The following is a 20289-nucleotide window of genomic DNA, read 5'->3' on the forward strand; positions in this document are numbered from 1 at the left end:
ATACATCTCATCATCATACAACTATGACGAAATAGTGAACACTAGCTCCCTCCCCTTCCTCAACAGTCTCTACATCGTCAGAACAATTCCAAACATTTCGGTCATATGCTACCGAGCATTCGTATCACAACGTCCTCCTACAGTCAGCAGTTCAACACAACATACGGCCACATACTACTGAGCATTAATATCATAACATCGTCATACAGTCAACAGTTCAATACACCATACGGTCAATCATCAGTATGCATATCTCACAGTATGCGAAATCTTACAATTTGTTCATGGGTCTAGTAGTAGAAATCTCTTACCTCGAGATGTTGCTAGATGAGTTCCTACTGAGGAAGTCCTAAGCTGCAGCAGCTATTTGGTCCAAGTTGCTTCTTGAGGAAAGTAATTAAATTAATTAAATTTCCAAATTAACTCATTTAATTACTGGGCAGGCTAGGGAATTTGGAAATTTACCAAAAACTAGGTGGAAGGAGCCAAAATTGTCTTGGCGGCTCGGCTGGAAGAAGGACAGAATCGGCTCGGCTCAGTCCTGGCGAAAGGGGCTTGCGCGAGCGGCTCGGCTCACGTCAGCAGGGAGGCGCGGCTCGGCTTGGAGTAGGCGCGCGCGCGGAGTTCGGGTTCGGCGGGCGGCGCGGGTCGGTTTTGGACTCGGGCCGACGGGCGGGCGCAGATCAGCCGAAACGCGGGTTCTGCTTCACGGCTGGAGGCGCGCGGCTGACGCCGTCGACTGCTGCGGGTCGGTGACTTGGCAGTGCGCGGCTTCACGCAGTGGTTGGCGGTTGCGCACGATGGGACTGGGCGGCTCGGCGACGCGGCTTCAGCTGCTCTCCCTCGGATCGATGCGGCGCGGCGCAGGCACGGGTGTAACGCGGCTTCGGGCGACGGCTGGCGTGCGACGGCTCGACTTGACCTGATCTCCGACGCGGCTGGGACGATGTGCGTCGACTCGGCGGCGGCGGCGTGGCTAGGGTTTCTCGGCTTCTTCTTCTTCTTTCTCTTTTTCTTTTTCCTTTTTCTTTTCCTTTTCTTTTCCTTTTCTTTTCCTTTCCTTTTCCTTTTATAAAATAAATTCCCCTCTTTTTCTCTTCTTTAATAAATTCCAAATTTCACTCTTCTCTCTCTAATTTACCAATATTTCCCCCAAATTCCTCCTTTCCCTCAACTTCCAAATACCAATTAAATCTTTAATTACCAAGTATAATTAAAGTTGAAATTTGCTTAATATTTTAAAAGGGGAAAAGTTCACATCTTGATGACATAAGTTTCATTATTTAATTATAAACAAATAGATGAATAAAATAAAAATAAATAATTGAATTTAAAAAAATGAACGACATGAGATCATTGGGGTGTTACAGCTAGCTCCTCTAAATGATAGTAGTTGTTAGGGGTGATTTTCATCGAAAAGACATAATTGACATCAAGCAAGAAACATAAATAATGTCATCAAGAAATTTGTGATATTTACACCTGTGATAATTTGGGTTAAAAATGAGCCTAAAAACAAGGGGTTGGCTCGGGGCTTAGACCAAAACAGCATATTTTTTTTTGCCTTGACGAAGGTTTAGGTCGAGCCTGACAAAATACCTGATGATTCATGCTTCGTGCATACTCCAACCTAAGAGATTATCTTAAACCTAAAATTAAATATGACAAGAGAAGTTACTCAACCTCAACTTTAAACATGGTCTATAAAACCCAAACAAAAAAAAATTGCATGGAAGATCTGCCCAAAGAAAGGTGGATAACATTTAAAAAAATTCGAAAACCCCTCGTAGAATAGGTTTAGGGGAAATGAGCATTATAAACACAGGGCAAAAATCGAAGAAAAGTAAAGTAAGTTCATTCTTCATTCATAAACGCTTAGCTTGCTACACTTTCATCTTCTTAATATAGAATTCTAATTTTAAGTATCTTGCATCATAAACACTATACCAATGCATAAGTTTTTCCTATTTTGCATGTAGTCTCTTCCCCTACCAAACAAACTTAAATTTTTCCACTCATATACCGAAAAATTAATAAATAGAAAATGAGTTATTAAAGTCCAATTAAGTTACAAATTTGTTACTTGTTTTTTATTTATTAAAACTAACTTCATTTTCTCTTTTTTATAATGATTTACACATTTATTAAGTACAAAAATTAAATTGTTAGTCAAATCTAAAAACAAATACAAGTTTTTAAAAGCTATTTTTTCTATTAAAAAAATCATCTTGATTTTCTTAAGAAAATATTGATAAAACATAAATAATATATCAATAAATTTCAAAATAGAAAGCATGTTTATAGGATAACTTTAGAAAGAAAAAAGAAAAAAGAAACAAAATTATTATTTAATGAGATTAAATAAATCTCAAAACTTCACAAATACATTATACAACTATCACTACAATTCAATATTAGTTTGATGGTATTTAGTTTTTATCCACATATGAGCAATTTTTTTTTTTTTATAAATTGGACAAGGACCCCGAGAGTAAATCTATATTGACATTATTTCATGAGAGAGAAAGTCGATGGAACATTGAAAAAGAAGCACACAAATATGACTATATTTTGTTTTAAATGGTTTTGTATTCTCCTAAAAAATGTGTCAATATACTCCACATTTGGAGGGGCATATTGGATATTTAGAATGAAAATAGGGGCCTTTTTCTAAAATACCAAAACCGAGGAATCCACGAGGCTAAGGCTGAGGCTCCTCTTTTACGTGGGACCCCCTTCCCTTTCTTTTTTACTTTTCTTTTCTTTTCTTTTCTTTTCTTTTTTTCTTTTTTTTTTTTTTTTTTTTTTTTGTCTCACTTTATTTTGCTTTTCTCTAATTCTTCTTAATAATAATTATCCTTTTTTCCCTTTTTCTCCCCCTCTCTCCCTCTTAATTACCAACAAACCAATCTCCCTGGATCTCTTCACGTACACGTGGCATTATTAGAATCCGACGGTCGGGTGACGGTTTGACCTTCCCCATCGCCCTGCCAAGTTCCCCTTTGAACTGATCCAACGGCTTATGATCTCTTTGAGTTTTAATTAGCGCCTCAACCCCCCCCCCCCCCCCCCCCCCCGGTCCCGCAGGGACCGTACAGAATCTTAGCTGATTGGTTATTACGTCAGCATATATTCACACGTGGCACAAACTACACTATTTTCTTTAGGGAGGAAATTTTATTTTTGATCTACCAATTTCTTTCTTTCTTTTTTTTTAGTTTCAAAACTCAATTTTAAATAAAAATGTTTGGGAATCTTAGGCGTATTTTGGAATAATTTTCGGGTGTTAAATTTAATATATAAGTTATTTTTAGAAAAAGCAAGTGTTTGATATTCATTTAAAATAGATTTTGGAAGAAAAAAAAAGTGATTTTGAGTTTGTAAATACTAATTTTGAGTAACTCTTTAAATTACTTAAATTTTCTAAAAGTAATATATCTCAATTTTACTACGTTGTCATGATTGTCGTTGTCTTCTTTCAAACAATTTCAGTGACCATTATTTTAAATTATTTGTTCATAGTACTTTATAATTGTCATTTATGGTAATTTGATGATAATAAAAATATTTTTAATCTATAACAAACCAAAAAAAATTGAGAAAAGAGTTGGCAAATATATATTATTTTTATTTTAAATAGTTTTTACTAGTATATTTAAATGAAGACAACTTTTTCAAATACATTATTGATCCAAAGAGACCTTAAACATTAAAAGTGTTGTAACTTAACTTTTTAGTTAGGTTTTATTTAAATTTGGACATAGTTAAAATTGTAACACTTGTCTTAACTTACGACCAATTTGACGTGAAAATTAGGTCTGATAAATTTATGAGGTATTTAACGTAATAAACTAAAATATTTATAAAATAGAGGAAAATTTAATAATTAATTTCCATGAGTTTATCTTTATTCTTTTTCCATTTTTCTCTTCTTCATTTTTCAATTTATCTGGTTGTAATGATTGTGAGGAAAAAAAAAAAAAAAAGAATTACAATTTTTGAGAGGGTAATAAGTATCTTAAATCACAAATGGGTTAAATATAGGAATTCCTCATGATTATTCATGATTTGTTATTTGTTTTTTACAATACGTGTGGAATGGGTGAGAAAACAGTGCTTCTCACCTGAATTTGAAATTTTAAAACATAGAATTATATGAAAAACATTAACAAATATCATATTTCAAGGTATTTTTTTTAAAAGATATAACAAACTAATAAGATAATAAAAAAGTGTAGATAATATATGTTTCAATCAGATCTCCATCTGATTAACTTGAGAAACAGAATGATAACTTTATTTTGAAAAACATAATGTGGACAAAAATGAAGAGGGGAAGAAAATAATTAAGGAAAATGGGAGAACATAAGTATTTTTTTCCTATTCAAATCGAGAGTGGGAGAGTTCTTAAGTAGGGGTAGTTTTGTAACAATTTAAACTCAAAATCTATAACAATTTAGCTGTTAAGAAAACAATCAAATTTATTAAATAAAAAATCTTAAACTTTCGGATTTTAATTAAAAAAAATGTTTTAGTTCTATCTCTCACTTTAGAGTCGCAATCGCAACATCCTATTAAATATCAACAAATCCACATTTATATGTCTCTCTACCCTTAACAAAAAAACTCATAGTAAAACTTTTAAGTTCTACGTGCTAATCTTAATGAGGTGAAATTCTCTTTTTCTTAATAAAATAATTATAAAAATTTTCATCAACAATTTATATTACTATCAATAGTTTTATATATGACTTCAAAATATATATTATCAAACCTGAAATAAAATTGAGTTTCTAAGTCCTATTTAAAATAATAAAATATACTTGTATATTAATTTTGTTAATGGAAAAATACAAATTAAAAAGAAGACTACTTTCCAACAACTAAAAAAATTAAATTAAGAAAAATAAAGAGTTTTTTGAAACTAATATCCTCACTTTCTTTGAAGTTTTGCATTGGGATCATAAAAAGTTTATCTTTTTCTATCCCAACCCCATGGCCATTTTTGTAGTGTTTCTTTATACAATGTGGACAATTGGAGGAATTGAAATTTTCAATCATTGTGTTGGAAAATTCTAAAGGAGATGCTTTTGGGGATTAACTTAATCATATATATATATAGTATATTGTCTTTTTATAAATTATTTTTTTCATATTTTTTCTATTTTTGTTCTTCTTTTCATCCTCCAAAAATCTCCTTTTTTTTTTTTTAAATATAAATATGGTATAGTTTATTTAAATTAATTTTATTTGTCCTTACTTGATTGTGCAATTGACTATAAAAGATGTATGATCTTAATAATTTGACCCTACTCGAGTAGAATAATTATCGATTAGGGTTAAAAAGTTACTTTATGGATGATAAGATGATCCATCCTTTCGACCCTCAAACATATTTGTAAGGATTAAGAAAAAATAGAATTTGAAAAAAAAAAATCGTTGAGCAATTGCAACAGTATTATTAAACTTTCAATTACAAAAATTGAAACCTTTTACAATAGTGATAGAAATTAAATCTCAAATTGATAAAAATTGATGGATCAAACTTATACGATTATCGCAATTTCTACTATTTTGTAAATTTTAATGTTTTTATAATTTCCTTCACCCAAAATGACAATAAATTTGAAAGACTTTGTTTGGTAGTCAAATTTTAAAATATTTAGGTGTTTTAGAAAACTTTCTAGTTTTTCCTTTCTTTCCTTTTTAGGGGGGTCAAATAAAAAAACATCAAATTTGTATTTATATATTATTGGATCAATGGTATATAGAGTATATATTATAAAACTCCTAAATTTTATAGCATGCGTCAGAAAATATCCCTAAACTTTTAAAATTTGTTCAAAAGTATCGTTCTTGTTATTTTTGGATGGAAACCATTAAATTTTTGTTTAAAAAAACATTCAGAAAAAAAAAAAGGTTCATAAATACTCTAAAACTTATGAATCCAAATTTGATACCAATTTTCTTACCTATCAAAATGAAAACAAAAATTTTAATTAAAATATAAAATCTCATAAAATTCTAAAACGAGAGTTTCTCCTTAAAATTTTTAAAAATATTTTTAAATTTTTAAAAGTTTAAAAATTACTTAAAAGAAGTTTTAAAAAAAACATCTTTATTGTTACAAAGCACAGACTATTAATAGCTTTACTTTTTCATCTTTCTTCTTTTTCTTTTATGAATTTTTAAAATACCTTTAAACTTTCAAAAGTTTAGAAAATATTATTTTATTTTAAAAAAAATATTAAAAAAAGAAAAACATTCTCCATGTTATATAGTACAAGTTGTTAATACCGTTTTACTTTTCTTTTCTTTTTTTTTCTCACATCATTTGTTCCATACAAATAAATAAATCAATAAAATTATACTTTAAGGTATATTGACTAATAAGAATAAAAAATAACACAATAAAGCATCCAGAGATTTTAAGACTTGAATGTTTTAATGAAGTTGATTAGTAGTTTAGTTTATGTTAATGCAATGGAAGAAAATTATGATTTACAATTAACATCCTTCTTGTGTTGAATTTTGCTATACTTGAAATCTATTGAAATTTATTGAGCCAACAGATCCACTTTTTTTTTTTTCTTTTTTTCTTTTTTTTTTTCTAAAAATAATTATAAGAATAATTCTAGAAAATAAAATTTTATAAATTACTTTTCTAATTTAAAATGTCAATAGTTATTCAAAATAAAGGTATAAAGCTATTTGAGAAATATTTTAGATTTATTGTAAACTAAAAATATACATTTTGAAAATTAAAAGATCGAATATGTCTAAATTTATAATTAAAAAGTCATTTCTTCCTAAGAATATTAAGAAGGATAATCAATTAGAATTGTTCTATCATTTAAATAGGAACAAACTAGAAAAAAACGATCCTTTAAGATATTTGAATTCAAAGTCAAATTTGAAAGGTTCTAATTATGACGAAAATTATAGATTAATTTAAAATGTGTAGTTGGTGTATATCTGTAACATATAATCTAAAACAGTTTTAGGAGGTAAAAGAAATATTTTCTAATTTTCAAAGGAAGATCTTAAAGTGACATAGATTGCTATAATTAATATACCTTCATCTTTTTTAAAACTACTACTTCAATTACCCTTCCTTTATTCTTGTTATATTGGAAAAATAATCTTTAAATTACTTCAATGCTTTTATATTTACCAAAACAATTTTAGGTAGACCACTTTAAGTTTTTTTTTTTTAATTAATAAATATAGAATTAAAAATTAAATGGGAAAATTCAAAATTTATTGGAAAAACGAAAATAAAAAATGAACCACTAACAATAGAAAAATCATAGAAAATGACAAATTTGACAAAATATTTAGCAAAAATTTCAGATTCTATCAATAATAGAAAATCGATAGATACTGATATGCTTTTGTTACTGATATTGATAGACAATGATAAAAATTTATCAGTTTCTATCCTTGATAAAATTTAAAATTTTGTTATATATCGGAAATATTTTAGTTTATTTTATTAAATATTGCAAATAAAAATAAAAAGAGACTGTGCTATTTAAAATTTAATTAAAAAAAGATGGGGATTTGGAATATATTCAGAAAGATAAAAGAAAAGAAAAGAAAAGAAGGGAAATGATGTCATAGAAACAAAAATGTGTCATCTTTTTTTCTCGCTTTCGGTAATTGATTGAGCATATTCTGTTGCCATTTTCAAATCAAAATCGAGAATCTGCATCCCCACTCCCCCAATTTCATGTAGGGATATTTATAGAAATTTTTAGAGTTGTATTTGGGAGGATTGTCCAAACAAAAAAAATCAATAACGTTTATAGCAAACAGTCCCTTATCCATTGTTTAAACCCCACCATTTTCCCATCAAATGTAATTTTTAATTCAACCGGTGAGAAGAAACTTATTATCTCTACCCAAAAATTTGAAGAAATCGTACTTGAAGACACTTGTGGTGTGGAATGTGAATATTGAATCACACATTCGTAGAATGTAAAGATTGAAATCAAAAGCTTAAGTAGAATTGATAATTTTTTCTTTTTTCTTTTTTGACAAGACCATAATGAAACAATTGAGATATGTGGCTATAGTCTCGAGGATTGAAGGAGACATCCGACTACAAAATAAATGAAATGGAGATGAAAATGAAGTATGGATAATAAGTTGATTGTCATGTTCAACAAAATCAAATTATACAAATATTGTAATTTTTTTTTTTTAAATTTAGAGTCTCCTTTCTATGTGAAAATTTTCATGTTTTTATTGGTGCATGGATAAAATTATATTATGTATGTTATTAATAAAAAAGTGTCTGAACCCAGGTTCGAACTGGGGACCTCTAGTGTGTGAGACTAGCGTGATAACCAACTACACCATCCAGACTATTTGTCTCTTAACATTTTCTAGTGTAAACAAAATCAAAGATGTTCCAAATCTTTAAAAAAATTCTAATTTTTTTGAAAATGTTAGCATCTCATATCTATGTTTGTCCATATTTACAAAGAGAATTGTTTTGTTTATCTAATTTCGTTGTACATAAATTGTATTATATAAAGTTGGTTAATAGTGTTTAACAATTCTTAAACTCCAATATGTATCAGAGTAGGTTTTTATTTTGGAAATCAATACAACTTAACATGAACTTTATAAATCAATTACACACTTTTATAAGCGTTCAAAAAAGTTTGAAGAATATGTAAGCATTAGAGAAGTCCAAATTTTCTATGGGGGCGGAGTGAGAAAAAATTTCTCATGTGTTAAGCGGAGATGAGGATATAGAATGGTTTCTCATTTCACACTTTAACTCTGCTCTTGGCTTGTTTCTCTTACCCATCTCGATCAGCCTCTATTTAGTCATTTAGCATAGTTATTTAATATTGTGTTATTATTATTATATAAGTATTATATTTAAATTTCAAATTAGATTGTTTATTGGTCATAGTGTAATGAATAAGTTTTTAGAAGAAGAAAAAACTAACACATAAAATCTTCCTATGGCGTGAACTTGATCCCCACTAATTCCTCGTGAAAAATCCTTACTTGGATTTTCGTGAAAAATTTCACAAGATAGAGAATGAGAGATGGGGACAGAGACTGACATCCTAACTCAACTCGCCTTGTGAACTTCTCCATTTGAAGTGTTGAGTTGATTAGTTTCACGAAAGGTGGGTTTCTTAAACTAATTTAATCCAAAAATTTTGGTTTTAAAAACTAATTTAAATCTAGAAAAATGGAGAAGGAAAAAAAAGAAGAAAAAATATTTAGAAAAAAGGAGTATGATGGATTTTGTTTGTTTGTTTTTTATTTTTTATAAAAGGTAAATGGTTAATAAAATAAGAAAAATGGAGAGAATGGCATTATTGAAATATAAAAGAGTAGAAAGGTCAAAATATTGGATTGGTCATATTCTCTCCTTTACTGCTCTCTCTCTCTCTCTCTCTCTCTATCTGAGCTTTTCTTTAATGAGCTACCCGACGTGAATGAATCTTTCATTTTTGTTCTTTCATGATTTTCTTCTTCCTCCATTCTGGGTTTTTTGACCGTTGCTTTTCTTCTAAAAACCCTTCTTTCTCTCTCTACTTTCTCTCTCTACCTCCATAATCCTCTCTCTCACTCTTACACTCTCTCTGTAATCAAACCATCTCTTTTGCACACTTCTCTCTTCCTTCTCGCCCCCAAGATTCATCCCTCCAGGTGCTTACTTCTTCCTTTAATCTTCAATGATTTACTGTTTTTTTCTTCTGGGTTCCTATGGTTTTCTTGTTTAACTCTCAATTTTAAGGGATTTTGTGGTTTTCCTCTTCGTTTCTTCTTCTGGTTTGCTGTTGTTTTCTGTTGAAGTCACAACATTGCTTTCGATATTTGTTGTTCAACTGTTGTTTTTCAGGGATTGTGTGGTTTTTCTCCATATTTCGTCTTCTGGGTTGTCTTGGTTTTCTGGGGGGATCACAATGTTTCTTGATTAATTGTAATTCTTCAGGGATTATATGATTTTTCTCGGCATTTCCTCTTCTGGGTTGGTACTGTTTTTTTGTGGGAATCGCATCGCTGCTGAAATGTTTCTTGTTGAACTTTGATTTTTCAGGGGTTATGTGATTTTTCTCAAACATTTTTTCCCCTAGGTTGCTATTGTTTTCTGTGGGAATCACAGTATTTCGTGTGAAACTGTAATTTTGGTAAGAATTATGGTGCTTTTTCGCTACATTTCCACTTCTGGGTTGCTATTGTTTACTGAGGAAATGAGAAATTTGTTTCTATATTTCTTGTTGATCTGTGAATTTTTGTTCTCTCTCTCTCTTCTTCTCAGTGAATGTCTCAGACCTGTTTGTAGAGAGAGAAAAAGAGAGAGGGGTTTATTTGTAATTTGATGTTTGATCAGGTTTCTCCATGTGAAGTCTGCAAATGGGTTGTTCTTCTTGGTTCACTTTGATCCCTTTATCTTCTTTTCTTGTGATTTGCTAAGCTCGAAATATGACAGTCATCATTTTCATTTTGCCTGTTTTTGACCTTCTTTTCTTTATTTTGCAATTTTATATTGCTGTCTTTTTGGTCTTTGTTTTTTTTTAAGGGCGTGTCTCTTTTGTTTTTCGCTTCGCAATATAAAATTTGGTTAGTTTCCTTTTGAATTCTGGCAAGTTAAGAATGGGAGGCTCCTGTTGTTTCAGGAGAGATCTTTGACAACTCCTTCATAGAATCTTTTGTTCTTTTTTTTGTGTCGTATAACTTCAAAATTAAGAAAAGCATTAATCCTATAAACGCTCCTTCTCTCTGTCCTCAAATCTGATGGTGAAGCCTTCATTTCTGGCGATTTTGATTTGAAATTAGGATCTTTCATGCTTCCATGTTTTTCTTCCCGTTTCATATTTTTGTATTTGCATTTGGGATACTTTTTTAAAACGCTCAAGTAATTCAAGGCTTGAAGTTGTCTCTTGCTTTTGCCTGAACAGCCCAGAGAAACCTTATGAGTCTGGCAAGAAACACACAGCAATATCCTTGTGATTTCGGTTTTGATTCGAGCTTGACGAATTCTTAGTTTTTCGAAGTTTCAAAGAAAGGGGAACAAATTGAGATATGGGATGTTCCATGTCAAAGCTGGAAGATGAAGAGGCAGTTAAACTTTGTAAAGATCGGAAGAGTTTTATCAAACAAGCTGTTGAGCAGAGGAGACTATTCGCTTGTGGACATCTAGCCTACATTCAGTCATTGAAACGAGTATCTGCCGCTCTACGTGAGTATGTCAATGGATACGAGCCTCGCGAGTTGTTGTTAGATTCATTCATTACTCCCTCTTTTACACCTCCTGTAAAGAAAACAAGTCCTAGTTTTATATCTATAACACCAAATTCATTCTCGCAACTTCCTATTCAATCTAAACCGAATACAGTAGTGAGAGTAAATTACCTGAGATCAGGTGGGAATGGAGCAGTTTCTGTAGAAGAGAGACCTCAGTCACCAGAAACTGTGAGAGTTCAATCTTATTCACCAATGCATCAGTATGGATTTGATGGCTACTTCCCAATGCAATCCCCCCCAATGAATTCCTCATTCTTTTCTTATTCTCCTTACAACAGACCAAATATCCCTCCCCCATCACCCGAAAATTCACAATGGGACTTCTTCTGGAATCCGTTTTCATCATTGGATAACTATGGCTACCCCTCGCACAATGGTTTTGATCACATGGCAATTGATGATGAGATCAGAGGGCTAAGACAGGTTAGAGAAGAAGAAGGAATTCCTGAACTTGAAGAAGATGAAACTGAGCAGGAAGACAACAGCAATAGGAGAGTAGACAACGTCAATAGGAGAGTAGAAAACTGCGATAGGAGAGTAGACAACAACAGCAATAGGAGAGTAGACAACAGCAATAGAGTAAATGCCACTGATGAAAGAACACGAACTGGCCCAAGTTGTTGTAGAGAAGAAGTTGTTGTTGAAGATGTGGATGAGGACGAGGATGAAGACGAAGACGACGAGGATGAAGATGAGGACGACGACGTGGACAAGGATGAGGAGGAAACAAACCATGGAAGCGAGATAGAACTTGAACCAAAAGGCGTACATTCTCGTGGTAATGGGAAGATTGATGTATCAAGGGTCCAGAATGCTGGACCTATCGCAAGTACAAGCCAAGAATCAGGGGTGGCTCATCCCGAATCCAAGGAAGAAACACCGGGCTTTACTGTTTATGTCAACCGAAAGCCAACAAGCATGGCAGAGGTCATTAAAGAACTGGAAGCTCAGTTTATAACGGTTTGCAATTCAGCAAATGAGGTCTCAGCACTGTTAGAGGCTAAAAAAGCTCCATACATGGCCACTTCAAATGAACTTACAGGTTAGATGCATGATACATAAATACTTCATGACTGACCATAATCTAATCTTTGGTCGATGCTATAATGTTTGAGAAATCAAAGACATTATGATTTTGGATTTAGTAAATAAGGTAAAAAGGATAAATTGTGGAATGCATTTGCAACTTCTCTCGCTCTCATATTCTCTATATCAATCCAAGAAGTCTTATTCTTCCTTGCAGCCATGAAAATGTTGAACCCAGTAGCTTTATTCCGCTCAGCTTCATCTCGCTCTTCCTCGTCAAGATTTCTAATAAGCTCTTCAGTGACTAAGGATGAAAGTGGTTACGAGAGCAGTGGCGATGTAGCAGAAGAATCCAGCTCATTTTCACATGGTCATCAATCGACACTGGACAGATTATATGCTTGGGAGAAGAAGCTCTACCAGGAAGTGAGGGTGTGTAGCTCAAATCCTTTACTTGCTTGAATGAACTCTGTGGAGCTTTCTGTTGCGCTTTTGTTTCTTTCATCGTGTGACCAGCTCTTCCATCTTGATAAAGAGACGATTATGTGGCTCAACTCAAGTTCTAGATATATCTTTTATAACTTTTTTTAAGGAATAGCATGGAAACAATTGATCATTATAATTTACTTCTTGTTAAACAGTCTGGAGAAAAGGTTCGAATTGCATACGAGAAAAAATGTAATCAACTCAGAAACCAAGATGTAAAAGGTGAAGATCCATCTTCGGTAGAAAAAACAAGATCTGCCATGAGAGATCTCCATACTCAGATAAAGGTTTCAATTCACTCTGTCGAAGCTGTGGCAAAAAGAATCGAAACGTTAAGAGACGAAGAGTTGCAGCCTCAACTTCTAGAATTGGTTCAAGGGTAAGTAAGTCTCTCTTGTGGACAACTTATTTATCGTTGTATCTCGAACCAGGTTGTTCTGAGATAATTAACCACTATACTTCTTATGATTACGTAGGTTAGCAAGGATGTGGAAAGTAATGGCAGGATGTCATCAATTACAGAAACGAGCTTTAGATGAAGCAAAGCTTCTACTCGCAGGTATACCATCGAAGTTGGATGCTAGGAAGCTTTCTTCAGCTCCAGTCATCGAACCAAACTGGTTAGCACGTGCATCAGCCAATCTTGAGACAGAGCTCAGGAACTGGCGAAGCTGTTTCGAGTCATGGATCACTTCTCAGCGATCCTATATGCACGCGATAACCGGATGGCTCCTCCGTTGCGTAAATTCCGATTCCTCCGACACTACGAAGCCTCCATTTTCACCGCGCAGGTCAAATGCATCTGCATTGCCAATATTTGGACTTTGCATCCAATGGAAAAGGTTCCTGGACGATATCCAAGAGAAGGCAGTGCTAGATGGGCTTGACTTCTTTGCTGCTGGAATGGGGTCTCTCCACGCACAACAGCAAAGAGACGACTCTCACCGGGTTCAAGTTGGGTCACAGAGATATGAAGAATCAAGTGGGAATATGGAGATGGTAGAGTTTGGGAAGGCTGAAGAGGCAATGACTGCAGAAAAAATGGCTGAAGTAGCCATAAGAGTGCTGTGTGCTGGGTTGTCTTTTGCTATGAGCTCACTGACTGAATTTGCTATCAGTTCTGCTGATGGATATAGTGAACTTCTTAAGCAAATGCCAAAGGTAGACAATGGCCAGATGACACAATAGCCTTCTCAAGGTGGGATTGGAATGTAATTACAGATGCTTTATTTGTAGCTTAGAATTTTTTTTTTAATTTGATTTTTTTTGGTTGGGTTTACAATGGTTAGAAATTGGCTTCAGATGTATTTAGTTGGAAACTAACTTAGATTTATGTGAAAGTAACCTGAATGTAATTTTTGTTACTCCCTCTCTTAACACTTTTGGGGTGTGAGTTAGTTGTTTGACTGATATCGATGCTGAAGTTGATATCAATAAAAACCGAACTACCTGTCTACAAATATTCAAATGAACGTGACATACTATTTTTTATTTGAAACACATGTAGTTTTAGCTTTGGTATGATTCAACTTGTTATCTCTTAAAGGTTGGGTTTGATAGCATTTTTGCATTTGGTGTTGTTTTTTGTGTGTGAATTTAAGGAAAGTTGATGTGGGGATGTTTTTCTATTAAAAAAAGTGCGTTTTTTTTCCCTCAAAATAAAACTACTTCGTTTACTCAATGATTTTTTTAGAGAAAAAAAGAAAAATAATTCATTGGACAAACATTTATCATTGACCAAAAATTAATGTAGGAACCAAAATACTAATAAGGCAAATTTGAAATGTTAAATATCGACCAAAATGCTACCAAATTCAAATTTAAGAACCAAACAAAAAAAAAATCTCTTTTACATTTTATACTTTTAGAATTTAAATGTGTTAACTTTTTTTTTGCAAAAATAAAGTGAACTTTTTATTTTTGCACCCCAAAAATATTCTTTCCTACGATTTTAAAAAATAAAAGAAAAGGAAAGGAAATATAAAAATAAAGAAAAGATGGATCGTTTAGCTACGTGGTACTTATTGGCTATTGCGTTCACCTTGTTGATGTAATTACCTAACTTCATAACTCTCCTCTATTAGGCGGCGTGTAAGATAAGAAATGAGTTATCATAGTTACATTATTATAGTTTTATTAAAATAGTTTGTGTATGAAGCGTAGATTATTTTAGTTTGGATTATAATAATATGTTTTATTGTGTAGATAATTTTAGTTTGATAAGAAAATATTGGATAAATAAAAAAATGGCAAATGTCAAATAGTAAAAATAGTACATATTGTAGCTAATTAGAGACTTTTAAATAGTATCTACGATAGCAAAAGGTAATTATTATAGTCTTAGATAATATTTGCGAGAAATGACCCTTAAAATTTTCAACAATTTAGGCAGTTTTAGCTTTATGCCCATAGTGGTAGTAATCAATAAAGAAAGCAATATATCTTCATATGAAATCTTAAGTCTTAACCCTACTTTTAAAACCTTAATTGTATTCTTGAAAAAAACATCATTCAAATCAGCTAATATATGATGTGATAAAACCAACTCTAGTGTACTCTCGATTATGTTGGGTGTCATTTAAAAATTTCATACTTAAAAACAAATAAAGACCAAATAATTTGGTGAGGTTTTCAGAATTGCATATAAGACAAGGTGAAAGGAGGAAGACAACAAGGTATGAGCAAACGAACTGATCGACTCAATTTCATTAAACAAGCAAAGGGAATTATTCCCTCATTGCATCTCTATCAATGAACAACCCTAAAACTATTTTAAATCCCCAATCTATTTTGGGAAAAACGTCACCATCAATCTATGTTCGTAGGTGCTAGGAACCCAAACAATTGATTTGGTAAAGCCATTATTCCTTTGAAGATCGAAGAACAATGCATCAGATGTTAGAAAGCATTGAGACGAAAATAATAGTTATCATGGTATAAGAAAATTGGTCATATTGTTTGGCCAACCATTCTCAACAACTTGAGTGGTTTGGTCATTTTGGTCAATCTTATCTTAGACGATGGAAAATGACAAACAATGCAACATTTCTTCCTATGGCATCCGACCCTAACCCTCAAAAGACCATATAACCAATCTTTAAATTCTAAACCAATTTTTGAGGAAAAAAAATACACCATTCAAGTCAAAGAATAGATGTGAAAAAATCAAGCATACAAAATTGGAAATTGGTTCGTTCCATTGGAAGAATAGAAGTGCTACCTCAAGTTGTTTCACGTACAGAAAAAGGTAACGAAAGAGAACCTTGATCCAAGTTGTTGTAATCGATTAGGTAACAATCATTGATTTATCACTTATCAGATTATTTACCGAACTTGAACCGTGAAAAAAGTTTTAACCAGATTTGTTTTACAATATCTAGAGTTAAAATTGTAGAGGGCGAAATCCTACTCTTACTTGGAAGAAAAACAATAACCACCCTCGCCTAGAATCTCTTCTAACAACAAATAGATAAAATCTATGATGGATGAAATCAGTAAGTAACTTCCCAAACGAAATAACAAAATAACATATCTAATTCTCAACCATTTGACAAGGGTCAGTAACAAAATTTACGTCCTTAAACAAGAACATCAACTGAACTTGCAAATTCAAGTAAATGCATAGACGTAATTTCCAGAAAAGAAAACCTGAGTGCTACAAACTCTGAGGTTTGATAAAAACAATAACAAGTAATTAATACCAAACTAATCAAAAAGTGATAGGCCAAGGTCTTCATCATCACTCTCTTCCTTCACCTCTTCCTTCTTCTCAGCTGGGGCTTCTGCAGCAGCTGGAGCATCACCTCCAGCAGGGGCAGCTGCAGCCCCACCGCCTATGAAACCACCACCACCTCCACCGCCAACAATCACCTGAAATATTAATGTTTAAACCATGCAAAAACAACAGATAACAACAGACAAGCAAGGAGGAAACTACTTGAGGAGATGTCATAAATCATAAATAAGAGCTTAAATAAAAACCTCAATCTCAGAAGAACTATCTATGACTGGGGATTACACATTTTTGCTTGAAACATGTTATAGATCTTCTTAAAATTCAATGAGTGAGTGCAGATAAGAAGTACACTAATCAAGAAACTCATGGATGAACACACTAAAAGGATGATCGCCAAAAATGCTTTAATTCATCATAAGTCCATATATTTAGCAAATTCCCATAATCAATAGTTGCTTAGCCGATCACGTACCCAAAACCCATAATCACAATTGTCAAGACGCCAACATAAAAATCAAACATCATGCCCAAGTTTCAAACGAACACAAAATAGGTAAAAACTAGAAAAACAATCGACCCCCATTACACGAAAAAAAAGGGATAAAAGATACATATTCATCATACAAAAACATTACTAAGTAGACTAAACAATCAAACAAAAACTGAGTAGGCGAGTTTATAGTTATAGATTGAAGAGTAAACGGATCAGATCAAGAGGAGTGAAAACCCAGAATAACAGAGAAAACGATGAATACCTGGAAAACGGCGGAGGTAGGAGTAATGAAGGAGAAAGAGGACTGAACGCCACCGGAGGAATCGACGGAGAGAGCAGATTGAACGAGTTTCCTCTGGAGCTCGTAGGTGGAGTCGGCGGAGCCTTCAAGGTCACCGGAATACTGATTGGCGGTCCACTTGCCACCGGAGCTCCGACAGACGAAGGTGAAAACTCCCATTGTTTGGTTCGATGTTGGAATGGAGATTTGGGTTGAAGAGAATTAGGGAGTGAGTATGGAGTGGACGGCTCTCTCCTACGGATTGTGTTTGGTTTTTATGTTGGCGGATGAAACCCTAGCGAGAGACGAAAACGAGGGTTTGCTTTTTGTTAAATGCCTGATTTACCCTCCCCTATACTTTCTTTCATTTTGATTAAACCCTTACCCTTTTTGGGATTTCTAAAACATTGTTTAGGCTAAACCAATATGTTCGTTTTTTATAATACAACACAGTTTCAAACGATAGCACGATCAAATTAAGTTTTAATTCACATGATTTTTCATTTTAAAAATAAAACTTCGATTCTTCTTTCCTACAATTATTGTATTGAAAAAACTGATCAAATTTTGTTAAATCGCATGACCAATCGAAAAAATTATCCATCTCTTTGCCTAATGAACTAAGCCATCAACAATCCCATTCTAAATTGACAAAAGTTAGATGAAAATATATTAAAAGTTTAAGTTTAAATATCAACTTCACCCAAATTGAGAGAGTTCAAAAACTAAATTTGCAAGTTTACCCTAAATTATAGGTTAACTCTGTAAACTTTTCAAATCTATACATCTTACCTCGAATTTCTTTTAAAACAATCTTTAAAATTTTCAAGGTTAAATACATTCAATCGTATATTTTAAAAGTGTTTCAAGAGATCACAAAGCTTTAAGTTTCTTGTTAATAAGATATCTTCGTCGTTGACTTTGTTATTTTTACATTTTGAAACTTCACCATTGTATTGTTAATGAACTATACAATACAAAATAATATTTTTATTAGGTTTTTAGTGGTTGGTGGCTTAAGTGTTAAAATTAAGGAAACTATCGAACTTATACATACTCAATAATAATTGAAATCTACTAAATTCATAACGAAAATGCATTTGATTTAACTGAAGTTGGTATTCCACTGATATCTTTGGACTCATACAGTCCAAAATCAAGATAGGAATCAAATATTATAGAATTCATGTGATTTTCAAGTAGAAGAAAAATAAGTGATGTAATTAATATAAGATATAGTAAGTTATAAAAATAAGTAATAATACAAAAGGTTTGGGGTTACAATGTCTAAGTTTGGACACTTCATCATTAGTTATGGTAGAAGAAACTAAATTAAGGACATGGATCAAATAAATCATTCACCCAAACAACCAACATTGCATGTATTTGATATATATACTTCATGAATTTATATAAAATATATCATGTATGCAACTAATATATACCATAATTTTAATTAATTTTATAAAATACTATTTCATTAATTAATTAATTAAGACTCTATAACTTTTTTTTCTTATCCACTTTATAAAATTAATATCTCAAACGTTCACTAGAGTATACATATATTTTGGATTACAAATTTAACCAAAGATCTTACATGGTTGGAAATGAATGTAGGCTTTTGACCCATACAGAAAAGCAACATATATGTCCGTACAGTTTAAATTTTGATTTTGCCAAATTGTAGTTTGTGGTGAAAGTAAGAACTTTCCTCACATCCATGCAATATGCATTATTGTTGTTGTTTAGGTTAGAGACTTTTTCTTACTTTATCATCAATATAGTGAGTTCTTCCAAAATTATGCGATATCTAATATGATATCCATTTTTTAAAGAATCGACTTAGATAAGTTTCATTCACTGGTAATTGACATGACTTTCTTTCCTAAGGTTGATGGTCTGATCTCCACTCTTTAACAATTCAATAGTTATCTTTCAAATAAAAATACCAAAACAAATTTAAAAGCAATTTTGATTTTTACAAACCACTTCAATATATTTTCTTAAAAGAAGAGCCTCCAAATCACTTATGAAGTTAACCAACAAAATCTACAATTATGCATGCTCTATTAATATCGAAAAGGAAAAGGGTATGCATGAGTAGGTAAGATCAATAAATCCAACCAAGTTTGTTTTGCTGGATCTTATTTCACTCCCATATTAAAATCAAATAATAGTACTTTTCTTTTTCCACAAGTTTTAAAAACTAATTCAATTTAAGCTTTTAACTCGATCAATCAAAATATACAATCACTAAATATTCGAATCTCTACCCAATTTCAAAATATAAAAGTTGTTAAAAGGAAATAAAGCATAACATCCCAAAGGGTTATATAAAATAGTAGATTATGACACGCATAACTATAAGAAGAAGAAGAAGAAGAAGAAGAAGAAGAAGAAGAAGAAGAAGAAGGGGAGTAGGACATGAAGCAAACAATTTGAGCTGTTAAGACCATGCATGATTGAGGTTGATTACTCTTTCTCTCTTCCTTTATTAATTTCTTTTTCAAAAATTGGATCCTCACAAAAGGAAGTCAATTTTGGCCCCATTTTGTTTAATTGCCCATCCATCATTTTCCAAACAAAAAAAAAAAAAAAAAACCATTAATTAATTACATTTTTATTTCTAAACTCACCTACTAATAATTATAATAATAAAATACAATTTGATTCTCTACTATCATTCATTCATTCCATTCATATGTTACATAAATGACAACCCATTCTAATTATTTAATTCACCTCAATTACAAAGTTTTCAAAATCTACTTATTTTAAATTGATTTGTCAAATCAATATGTTGGATTATATTCAATTGAATTTAGAAATTAGAAACTTAAATCTTACCCGGTTGCGTTAATAAAAGAAACGACTTATAATATTTCATTTGTATGTTTTAATTCGATCTATAATATAAATAATTCATTTAACGAAAAAAATATTATATTGTCTCAAATACGTAAAATATATGATGCTAATTTTATT

The 20289-nt window shown here is 31.9% G+C and overlaps 2 protein-coding genes and 1 non-coding gene across 4 annotated transcripts; 1 reads left to right on the plus strand and 2 right to left on the minus strand.

Annotated features, from left to right (window-relative positions):
- Positions 1 to 8296: 8296 nt before the first annotated feature.
- On the minus strand, positions 8297 to 8370 carry TRNAV-CAC (transfer RNA valine (anticodon CAC)). Its single transcript has one exon. It is a non-coding gene; the product is annotated as a tRNA-Val (tRNA).
- Positions 8371 to 9481: 1111 nt separating this feature from the next.
- On the plus strand, positions 9482 to 14290 carry LOC103492734 (nitrate regulatory gene2 protein-like). 2 transcript variants are annotated; one of them, XM_008453231.3, is made up of 6 exons: positions 9482 to 9681; positions 10073 to 10163; positions 10935 to 12322; positions 12524 to 12738; positions 12948 to 13171; positions 13269 to 14290. In XM_008453231.3, exons 3-6 carry the CDS (start codon positions 11059 to 11061, stop codon positions 13978 to 13980), a joined length of 2415 nt encoding a protein of 804 aa, XP_008451453.1. In that variant the 5' UTR covers positions 9482 to 9681; positions 10073 to 10163; positions 10935 to 11058; the 3' UTR covers positions 13981 to 14290. The 2 variants fall into 2 exon arrangements, with proteins under 2 accessions (XP_008451453.1, XP_008451443.1); XM_008453221.3 differs by lacking the exon at positions 10073 to 10163.
- Positions 14291 to 16308: 2018 nt separating this feature from the next.
- Positions 16309 to 17596, minus strand: LOC103492742 (60S acidic ribosomal protein P3-2). Its single transcript, XM_008453245.3, has 2 exons — positions 17284 to 17596; positions 16309 to 16662 (listed from the first exon to the last, which is right to left on the minus strand). The coding sequence occupies exons 1-2, from the start codon at positions 17479 to 17481 to the stop codon at positions 16498 to 16500; spliced, it is 363 nt and encodes a 120-aa protein (XP_008451467.1). The 5' UTR covers positions 17482 to 17596; the 3' UTR covers positions 16309 to 16497.
- Positions 17597 to 20289: the final 2693 nt, after the last annotated feature.

The sequence above is a fragment of the Cucumis melo genome, chromosome 5 (assembly GCF_025177605.1).
Source record: "Cucumis melo cultivar AY chromosome 5, USDA_Cmelo_AY_1.0, whole genome shotgun sequence".
Taxonomy (NCBI): Eukaryota; Viridiplantae; Streptophyta; class Magnoliopsida; order Cucurbitales; family Cucurbitaceae; genus Cucumis; species Cucumis melo.